The sequence below is a fragment of the Callorhinchus milii genome, unplaced genomic scaffold (genome assembly GCF_018977255.1).
Source record: "Callorhinchus milii isolate IMCB2004 unplaced genomic scaffold, IMCB_Cmil_1.0 Scaffold6, whole genome shotgun sequence".
NCBI classification, from domain to species: domain Eukaryota; kingdom Metazoa; phylum Chordata; class Chondrichthyes; order Chimaeriformes; family Callorhinchidae; genus Callorhinchus; species Callorhinchus milii.
Genome location: NW_024704747.1, coordinates 7,988,534 through 7,999,428, shown reverse-complemented (window position 1 = coordinate 7,999,428; position 10,895 = coordinate 7,988,534). Strand labels below are relative to the sequence as shown.

The window sequence follows — 10,895 nt, the reverse complement described above, 5'->3', positions numbered from 1 at the left end:
TGGTAGGAAGGCATCGAATCACCTGACATGCAACCCCACAGGGATGGGCAGAAATAGAAAGGGTGTGTTGCCTCTGAAACGTGTTCTAGCACTGGTTACAGCAAGGCATTAGCACACGACTTAGAGATAAACAGTTTTCTATTTTCTTGACCCTGTGTATAGGGAGACCTAAAATAGCGAATAACAAAACTAATTTGTAATCTTTTTACTAAATTGAGATCTTTAAACTCTTAACAGGTGAGATAACTAATCCTAATAATTTCTTATTTTCTGACAAATTCCCCTCACATCCACTTATTATCTTCTTAACACTATACAGTTGATTTAACAGAGCAGATCGACACTTCTGTTAATCTCCACACAGATTTATATTTGAGCAGATTGTGGCTGTTTTTGAAGTGCTCTGGGACACTATCCGACATGAAGGGCCCAATATGAACCCTCCTCTTCAACCATGCCATTGGTCACCCGCTTCCCCTCCCCTCCCTTCTCCCCCCTGACCCCAGCTCGGGTCTGAAATGCTGTACTCTGTCCAGCACCTTGGGATGTCCTCCCGATGTGAAAGGCGCTATACAAATGTAATGTTGTTGTTGTTTTGAGTTTGGGGTATCTTCCCTGGGGCAAAGTACTAAATTCTGAGTCCACGAAATGAATAAATGTTGGAAAATGCAACATGGCTGAAGTTAATTGGATTGGTTGAATTTGTGCTCTCAAACCATTAAAACAAAATACTTAAGAAATGCATTAAATGTATTTTAGAAAAAGGTAACTGATCTGAACAGTGCAAAAATAAGGCAATTCCCACCCAGGTAGACATTTTGCAAAGAGGAAGAAAATCACTTCCCTTGTACCATATTTAAAAGTATTATAACTTTAGCCATTTGATATGCAGACCATGTCTGAATAACTCAAATTAATTTATTTTTTACTAACAGTAATTTGTTTTAACTTTACTCAACTTTACAAGCATTGACCTCATCTCAGTTTAATAAACCAGCATCAGCATTTTCACATCCAGTCCCCAAGCAGCCAGGCTGAGTTAGTCTGTATAGCATGCTTTGGAGTGTGCTTTGTTTTCTAACATGGTTTATGCTGTGGGGAAAAAATATCCTTCTGCTTGAAAATGCTAATATAAGACGAAAGCTGTGTCTGGGGAAAAGCGTAAGGGGTCTGTGTCTGGGAGAAAGGGAGGGGTCGGGGAGAATCAATGGCCATAAGTAATGGATGTGAGCAAAACATTACCAAACCTCAAACAGAACTTGTGATGAGAAGATTTTCTTCTTCTGCAGTTCGGAATAGATTTTTCACTGAATCAATTAATGCTGCACCAATTAATACCTTTATATATAAAAAAGAGCTGAATGAATGTTTGGTTAAGAGGATCAACACAATGGTGATGATTGAATGCTGTGTAGATGTTGCTCGAACACAGAGCTAACGAACTGGACCACTGACAATACCATTTCCTCTTCCAAATATTCCATGGGATCTATAACGTGCAGCTGTATCACAGGTTTTGCAGTGATTATGAACTTGTGTCCTTCTCACCCAGAGATCAGAGTGCCACCATCTGAGCCAAACTAATGCTGGATTTGCCCCATCATTAATGTTGCTGTAATAACTCATCAAGATGTTAATTTCTGTGTTTTTAGGCCAGTGGGGTCGTTGCATTGGTGAAGACTGTGGCCCAAGTGGAGTGCAGAGTAGAACAGCGTGGTGTGTTCACATTGAAGGATGGACAACGCATCATTCACACTGTAAATATGAAGAAAGACCAGAAATTCAGAGGGAGTGCTTCAAAGTGTGCGATTGGCATCAGGAACTTTTTGAATGGGAGCTTTCCAAGTGGGGAGACTGTGTGCTTCGCACCATTTCAAACAAACTTAAACCAAAGACCTCAGCCTGCATCACAGCACAGCAGGGACTGCAGCACAGGAAGGTAAACTGCCTACGGAAATCCAACAGATCACTGGTGGTAGATGAGATTTGCGAATTCTTTTCACCTAAGCCTCCCTCAGACCAGGCCTGCCTCATTCCCTGCCCACAGGACTGTGTGGTATCAGAGTTCTCACCCTGGTCAACCTGTAGTAAGGGATGTGGGAAAGGACTACAGCACCGCATTCGAGCAGTACTGTCACCACCATTGTATGGTGGACAGAAATGCCCAATGCTGACAGAAACCAGGAGCTGTGATTCACAGGTCTCCTGCTTGGTTGGGGAGGATGAGTTCCAGTACAGTTTGAAGGTGGGACCCTGGAGTGACTGTAGACTGCCACACCAAAGACAGACCAGACAGAGTGGAAGAACCATCCTGGACTTCAGCTTGCAAGCCCTGGGAAAGCATCCTGTTAAGCATCTCATTCACTCTCATTCTAAGCCATGGGATGTACAGATAGGATATCAAACCAGACATGTGCGATGTACAAGAAGCGATGGGAAGAATGCCATGTTGAGGTAAGGCGATCGTTTGAGTTTCCAAACCTGCTGATTATTCATGACCTTGTTAATAATAATAACAATAATCCTTGCATTTGATATAGCGCTTTTCACGTCTTCCAGATGTCGCAAAGCGCTTCACAGAATATAGACTGTAAAGTGAATTGACTATATTTGTGGGTGAAATGGAAGTTTTGGGGAATTAAAACTGTGTTGTTGAAAGGAACCCACAATGTATGTCATGGCATTCAAAATTAAATATTTAGTTTATTGTAATCTGAGGATCGAAACAAAATAGTTTTAACTTGGGTGTAGTTTCGTGATTTCAATAATAAAATGAAAGGGAGGGCTGTTGCTATTTTGGGGAATCAAAAGGATCTGGAAAAGCCCAGTCAAAATCAAAATGAATGATTGCATTTGGCCAGTCCCATTTCCCTACATCATCATTGAGAATGTTGCTTGGGGTGGATGGTCAGCTTTAGCATTCAATGTGATGAATATCAAATACACTGCTAATTTAACCCTAATGCCATGTGTACTATCACTCCCAAGCCTACTGTTAATTCTATTGGCAAACTCACCTGTTCAGCACAGCATCTTCACTTTCCTGTACAAATGTTAGCTGAAACTGTGTCAGAGATCAAGTTTGAGTTCTCCACACATGCCGCACAGCTATCATATTGGACATTAACGTGCTGTCAGGTCTAAAAATTCAATTTGTAAAATTCACTTTCTTGTGCCTTAACTCTCATTTTTCTAACATGCACAAATGGCAGGTGTTATTGCTCCAAGTATTGGAAGATCAGAAATATAACTTCTGCAGGCAGAAGAGATATTAGGAACCTATGAAATAATACCCACATTTACCATTTACCATTTCAATTCAATTGAATGGACAGATGGTGGCCTGCATAAAAGAACTGAAGAACAACAAGTGCATAAGATTGATTCTGAGGATGTCAAATGTAACCCACACTGTATAACTGCTTACAGGAATCTCACTTTAATCTCAAACTCTTTCTAATGAAATTTAATTTGCAGCAAACATATGATACTTATCATTTTTTGTGAACTGGAAGCCAAATGAATATTTAAGTATCATTTATCATATATGCTTCCTGCGCATTTGTTAATTTTCCTGCAAACATTCTCCAATCTCTTGTCGAATGTTGATCCTGTGAGTTTCTCACTTTCCTGTCCTGACTGTCAAGTAATTTAATCTGTAAAGTGCTGACTATTATGAACCATGTTGATGTAAATGGGCAGCTCGACAACTGAGAAAGTGCCTCTTCTGCAGGAATGTTCATTGCACCAGTTGCGAGACATTGGCTCCAAGGTGATTTCAGGTTGAAGTGTTGTAGGACCATGCAGTAAATGCACTCAATGTCCTGAGGTGCTTTATCAGGCTTCAGCTTACATTGCCTGTTTTCCTGATGAGCGCTGTGTTAGGCCTTTTTGCTTCCAATATGATGGAGCAACAACAACAATAGGTCATTTTGAGCCAAATGCTGGAAGGAATGAAGGCTCCCTCCAGCGCTGAAACAAATTATATTTTTGTCCAGATATGGTCTGATTCTTTATTTGATGTTAGCAACACCTTTATTGCTGAAACGAAAAGTAACCTTACGCTATACAGTGCTAAGATACTTCTTTGTTCAATACACCAATGGATAAATATGAACTTGAGTCAATGGGCCCTTTTAATGCACTTTCAGTCTGTTCATGCACTTTGGACCTGGAGTACAGTGCAGAAGGGAATGAATAGCCACACAATCTGCTGGTAGTTAAATGGACAATACAGTTTGAAAGCTTTCAAAACAAGAAATACATCATTCCTTACGCCACTAAGCTGATATCCATGAGTCACCAAAGGAATGATAGACTGCAGTATTGTAGATGGTTAATTCATCACCTTCTGTTCTCTCCTCAACGTGGCACACTAATATCCTACACTGCTGCTAATGGGCTACTAACTTATTTATATACCACTAGATAAACTTATCTCTGACATGATACTTAGAACCATCTGAAACCTACATTATTGATGCCGCAATGCTACAACAATGAAACCATGGAGGTACAGAAAAGGTTGTTTAGTTATTTTCAAAGATTTCAGCATTAATATCATAAATATTTCAAGCATTAAGTCAGAGACCGAAATCTAAGCAGTTGAGTACTGTTTAAGCACAGAATAGAGTGAGGCCTTTTACACAACTTCAGATTGTGGGCTTGACCTCAGTCACTAGAGTTGTATTTAAATCTGGTTGTGAGTAACTTGTACTTTGCAAATTGATGATTAGATGCCTATCTTATCGGTTATTGCCTTCTTTAGTCTTTGTGTCCAGGACAACACTCCCGTGACCTTTCAATCATGCGTTATGTCCAGAGACTGTGCATTCTCTGAATGGTCTGGATGGAGTTCATGCTCAAAGACCTGTCAATCACCTGACTTGTCTCCGGGATACAGAAGCAGGACTCGATTTATGAAGCACGTACCTTTAGGGGGAGGCAAAGAGTGTCCGAATCTCGAGGAAAAAGAAACTTGTAATATTGGAGGCGAAGGATTAACACCATGTCCCAGGTATGTTTTGTTTGTGACTATAATAAACAATATTAAATAGGTTCAAGTAGTAATGTACTTGGTACTTGGAACCTGCTAATACAGTACTAGTCTCTGCTTGCTTATCTGTATTGAAGTACCTCTTGGATTACTCAATTGTTTATTTTATTTGTATCTAAAATAGTTTGAGGTGTGATTGCTTAAGGATTCTGATTTTATTTTTATAGTAGTTTAGTTGTTGAGGCTTCGCAATGCTATATGCATGATAAACATGATCTTGTTTTTATGAACTAACTGAAATTCCATGTACCTTCAAGTAAACAATCATACTATAGGATTAATTCCATTTTTTGGTAATGGTCAGCTCAAAAATCTAATATGTACAATATTAATCTAAATACTATGGTAGAGACTGGAAATATTGTCCTGTGATCTATCTATGTAACGATTGTATGGCAGCACATTATAGGGCAGCAGCTCAGTTCAGTAGTTCAAAACTGTAGCCTTGCATTTTCTGAGTATCAGCTGAACCGTTCAATATAATTTCCAGCATCTGCAGATTTCCAGTATCTGCAGTATTTTGTGTTTCACTCAATACAATTATTGTCTTGCGATTCATCACCAAACATTTGTGGTTCTTTAACATACAGGTTTTAGTTTTCTAACTGAGCTCCAAACCCATCACATCCAGGGTAGTTTGTGTTTGAACGTCAGACATGGTTAGTATTAAATCCTAAGGCCATTCAAAACCCAAAAGAATAATAAATTGGTCATTTTCAATCTACGACTATTTGTAGGTCATTGCTGTGCGCAATTGGCTGCTGCGTTCGCCCACAAAAAATACAGTCAATTCACTTTACAATGTGTTCTGTGAAGCGCTTTGGGACGTCCTCCCGACGTGAAAAGCGCTATATCAAATGCAAGGATTATTATTATTATTAATGGGAATTCAAAACACCGTCACTTGAGTTACTTAGTGTGTAATAATTCAGGTTCTGATTCCAAAGGTGCCTCAGAGTCACTAATAATTAACTTCAAAGACATTACAGTTGTCTCTGGGCAGACTATGGGAGATCTGCCAGTCCTGGGAAATTCACCATTTGAAAAAGAAAGTTCTGAAAACAAGCCTAGTTTACACCTTTGGGGAATGATCACCACCAAGATGCCAATGTGAAAGTTAACAACACAAGATTTCCATCAAACAACTGATAGATCGATACCTAGCAAACCTCCAATGAATTGAGTTCCCATGAAAACAGGCCCAGCGTGAGATTCAATCTATAATCACTCAGGGAGACAGTTATTTGTGTGTGTGTGTGCCTTTTTTTTTCTCCTGCCCCTTTCCCACCTACGTCATGAAATCTGCAGCTACATTGTGGCAAAATAAGTTAATCCTTCTGGAGGCTTGCTTATGTTTAGGTTTCTGAGGTGTTAGCAAGTTTTTATTTTTAATTGTTGATTCGAAAAGAGCACAAAGAGTATTTTCCACAAACAACCATTCTTTCGCACAATGAAAACAAAGTATAAGTGTACAGAGCTTACTTCAATTTCATAATTTTAGAGAAAAATGGAACATTCTAATCTTGTATATTGAAAGCTTGTCATGGGCAACTGAGTTTCTGTAATAATACAATTACAGCGAGATAATTCATGAGACTGTCACTTTCTGATACCCTACAAGTATGTGATAATGTACCAGTGAAAATATTATTGATATGTGATGTGGTATTTTCCACAAACAAATATGAACATATTGAAAAAATAATGCAATACAGGGAGTGCTTTTGAGGCACTCTCCACAGTGAAAGAGTTCAGATGTTTCATAAAGTAGCTCAACAGCATATAATCATTATCCAGGAATGAAATTGCTGCCTGAAAACATTCTTTATATCCAATATACTTTATGCAGTGGAGCTGTGGCTGAGACAGATAATTTTGTTTTTCTTCTCTTTTGTTTGCTGGTGGCAGAAGTCATGGTCCACATTAACTGTAGGGATGTTCCTTTCAGCTGATGTGCAATGACACCAATGTTGAAGGTTTAGTGATTGGGCTGTAATCACTACAGTTTTATCACATAATAAATTGTGGTAAGTTACAAGTTACAAGTCAATACATATGTGAGTCAGAGATGTTACTTCAGTTTCCTGTGTATTAGTCCAGTATCAAAGTTCTAAATGAGCATATAAAATGAGTTTACAAATGCCTCCACTTGCTGGTTTATTATATTATTGGCTCTGTTCACCAAGAATGAGGTTCAGAGTGCCCCAAAGGTATTCAATATAAAATACTTCAGGTCAATGTTATAAAGTAGATTTTAATCCCATCAATCAGGAGTAGATTCTGGTCTGAAAGACAACACAAACACAGTTTACTTAGTCAATGCTTTAGCAGTCCCTACATAAGGTTTTTACTTTCTCCTTTTTCCGATAGTTTTCCTCACATTTGTATCATTTCTAACGTAGCAGTCGGGGTGGGAATGTCTAAGTCAGGAATGTCTTAAAAGGACTTATTGATGCTGTTGCTCTGTGGTGATTAATCATCAGCAGGGCAGGATGCAATGGTCTGAGAGGATTTACATCCTGACCAGGCAGAGTCTGACAAAATTCCCCATTTGTGGTGAAGTCAGCTTGTGACTGGTCGCGAGTGGGATTTGAACTCAGGTTATAAATGTACATCTCAAAGATCTTCAAGGTCAATAGTCCATGGCATAATTTCAAAATCACTGAAAACTCACTGCTTTTAAGAATGTGATCAATTATGTGTTAGTCTGTTATCATTTGTGAATAATTGGCTGGTTCCTTGCTTTCGAACATGCACTTATTTCTGGAACATTTCAAGTGTCAGTACTTCGGAATAATTTGAACACTTTTTACTGTTTTATTCACTTACCAAAAAAGGATGAATTTAGTATATATAGATATAAACATATTTTAATTATAAAAGCAGCATTCCTTATCTATCTATATTAATAAAGATTAAATGTCTGTCTATCTGCCAAGAACGCAACAACTGATTGAGGTAGAGACATGAATTATAGCTCATCGGAAAGGTCTTGCATGGAGGAGCGTCATGGGCATATTTTTTGAGGGATCTCCTATCGTTGATGAGTTATATTAAAAAATTTATTAAAAAATGCTTAATTAAGCCCCCAAAATGCATGCATGGTATTCTGCAACAAAGTAGCGAGGTCACACACCCTTCTAGATCTCGGAAAGATTTTGCATGGGGACGTGTCATGGGCATATTTTTTTCAGATATCTTCTATCGTGACCTAAACAAGCACATCACACATATATGGACTCTAACAAGGAGTCCTCCCAACAAGGAGTCTTCCCACAGGAGTCCTTCCAATGAGGCTTCCCACTGAGTCCCTCCAACAGGAGTCCTCTCACAGGAGTTCTCCTAAAAGGAGTCCTCCCAAAAGGAGTCCTCCCAGCTGAGTATAGGTAAAGACAAAATGTCTGTCTGTCAATCTACGTTCCATATCAGATCCTTTGGTTGCAAACGAAGCTGCAACGGGTACTGCTAGTAATATATATCTAAGGAAAATGATGGAACCCAATCAAATTTCTTCTTAGAAGCCAAGTGTCAGATTGTATTGTATTGCTTCTGAGATCAGCTGAATCATTTATATGGGCTGCAAAGCTATAATATTTTATGATATAAAATACTCTAACTGTCTACCTATCATTTTATAAGAAATCCTTACCTGCACTGGAGTTATGTGGATGGAGGAGGAGAAAAATTGTGTACAGTTTACATGCGTAGACATTTCTACTCAATGTTATTCAGCTATGACATACAGTGCTGACACTTTTGCATAAATTATGCTACCTCTATTACATATTTTTGTTCTTGATCACATCTCCCATGTGTACACAATTTCATCTGATGTTTTTGTAAAAAAAATTAATTTGTGTAAATCAGTGAAAGCATAAACCTGACTTTCAACAAGCCTAAAATAAATGGCGTCTCAGAGCATTTAAAGAAGTGCTTAGAGCAGCTAAGAAATGGGATGAATGGAGAGACAAGAGAATCAGTGAAGGTTGCCAAGGATGAGTGTGATGGAACTACTAAATGCAAAATACAAAATTACATTTGTATAGCGCCTTTCACATCGGGAGGATACAGGACAAGGGCGGGTAATTGGACTTGAAGTACAGATCAGTCATGATATTATAGAATGACGGAACAGGCTCGAGGGGCTGAATGGCCTACTCCTGTTTCTATGTTTCTAGTATGAGCTAAGAATTGAACTGTAGATGAGTTGCAGTTTTTGTAGGGTATAGTCAGTAGGGAGCATATTTGAGAAATTCAACCTGAAGGTATTGAAAATTCTAAAAGGTTTTCATAGGATAAATTGTGAAGAATTATTCCCATTGTCAACCTAATCTAGGTTGATAATATCAAGATTATCACTGAGTTAAGAGAGAAGTTAAAGAGAACATTTTTCACATGGAAAGCTTTGCCACAGTAGCTTTCGAAGCCAAGCGTAACAACATTTAAAAGAGAATTAGATAAACAGAATGATATGAAAGCCTGTGGGAGAAAGCAGGGAATTGGAATTAGAGGTCAGGCTTCACTGGAGAAACTGGTACATGCCTCATCTCAATGGGTCAAATGACTGCCTTTTGTGCTGCAATTTCTACGATTTATGAACTGTCCAACACTCAGGCATTCTGTCATGATGCTCCATTAGCAACGCAGATTACCTCTTGTCACTGGCATCATTTCAAGTGAGAAAAAGTTATCTGTAGGTCAGTCCAGTGAAGCAATTCTAAATTATAAAATTGAAAACTGGAAGACAAATCTTGTTGACAAAGTGAAATTGTACCCGGGTCAACTGTAAAATTGACTGTGCGCACTATTTTATGTTTTGCTGACTCACGCAGGTTCTGGGCTTCTAGAGGTTGTGCAAGTTCCAGTCAGAGAGTGCCTGCATTGCGCTGTTTATCTCTTTTTACTGTGACACAGGCACAGATTCACTGCATGTTGACTCAAAGCCAATAATTGTTTTTTATTTTAAAACATACTGCTGCACAAAACAGGAGGCAGCTAAGGAGTTCTCTTTAGATTAGGTGAACCTGGGATCTGAGTAGAATTGTCTCCCTTTGTAGGTAATGAATGTTATGCTGATCAACTCCTTTGAAAAGTTTCTGGTTAGAAAGAGGATAGAGGGGCAACACTGTGAGTCAACACCAGAAGTGGAGTCAAAATCAAGTTTGAGTTCTACTCTTCTCAGTTCTCAATCTCAATAACAAGGTGTCATCTCCTGATAGGAAGAAAAGAACATTAGATGGGAAACTCATAACCAGGCTTCTGGCAGCTTCAGACAACGCTGTTCACATTTTCATGCACTTTCATTATTCTATTAATGGGGGGAAAGAGTTTTACTATGATCCCTTCCCTGTAAAGAAAATCATAAGTTAAACAAAGTGCATTTAGCAACATAGAATGCAGCTTTGGGAAACAGAAATGTTTCGCAAAGCCAAATATTCATCCCACTTCTTAAACAGGCACACACAAAAAATATACATTGCTTTTTATTTTCCCCTGTTTTTTATTCCTTATTCTCCCTTCAAAAATAAATAAAATATTAATAATTTTGTCACTCAAACCATGACTGTTGTGGGATCCACAAAATGTACGTCAATTCACTTTACAGTATATTCTGTGAAGTACATTAAGACATCTCAAGGCACTATATCAAATGCAAGAATTATTATTATTAAAGCTCAAAATCAAATCAATTATTGCCGTTCTGTTTTTCTGATGCAAATATTTCCAAATCTATAGATAAGAGATAATGAAATATTTTAAGCTCTTCATACAATGCCACCATCAAGCATTCAGATATCAGTTACTACATGGGTTTGATAGAAACAATGTGCATTAACTC

At 38.4% G+C, this 10,895-nt stretch overlaps 1 protein-coding gene across 1 annotated transcript in view; it reads left to right on the top strand.

Moving 5' to 3' along the window:
• Positions 1-1,630: 1,630 nt before the first annotated feature.
• thsd7ba (thrombospondin, type I, domain containing 7Ba) overlaps positions 1,631-10,895 on the top strand; it is a 180,901-nt gene continuing 171,636 nt past the window's right edge. The window contains exons 1-2 of the mRNA XM_042336209.1: positions 1,631-2,454; positions 4,769-5,017. Coding sequence (XP_042192143.1) covers positions 1,631-2,454; positions 4,769-5,017 — 1,073 coding nt within the window. The remainder of the gene's footprint in view (positions 2,455-4,768; positions 5,018-10,895) is intronic.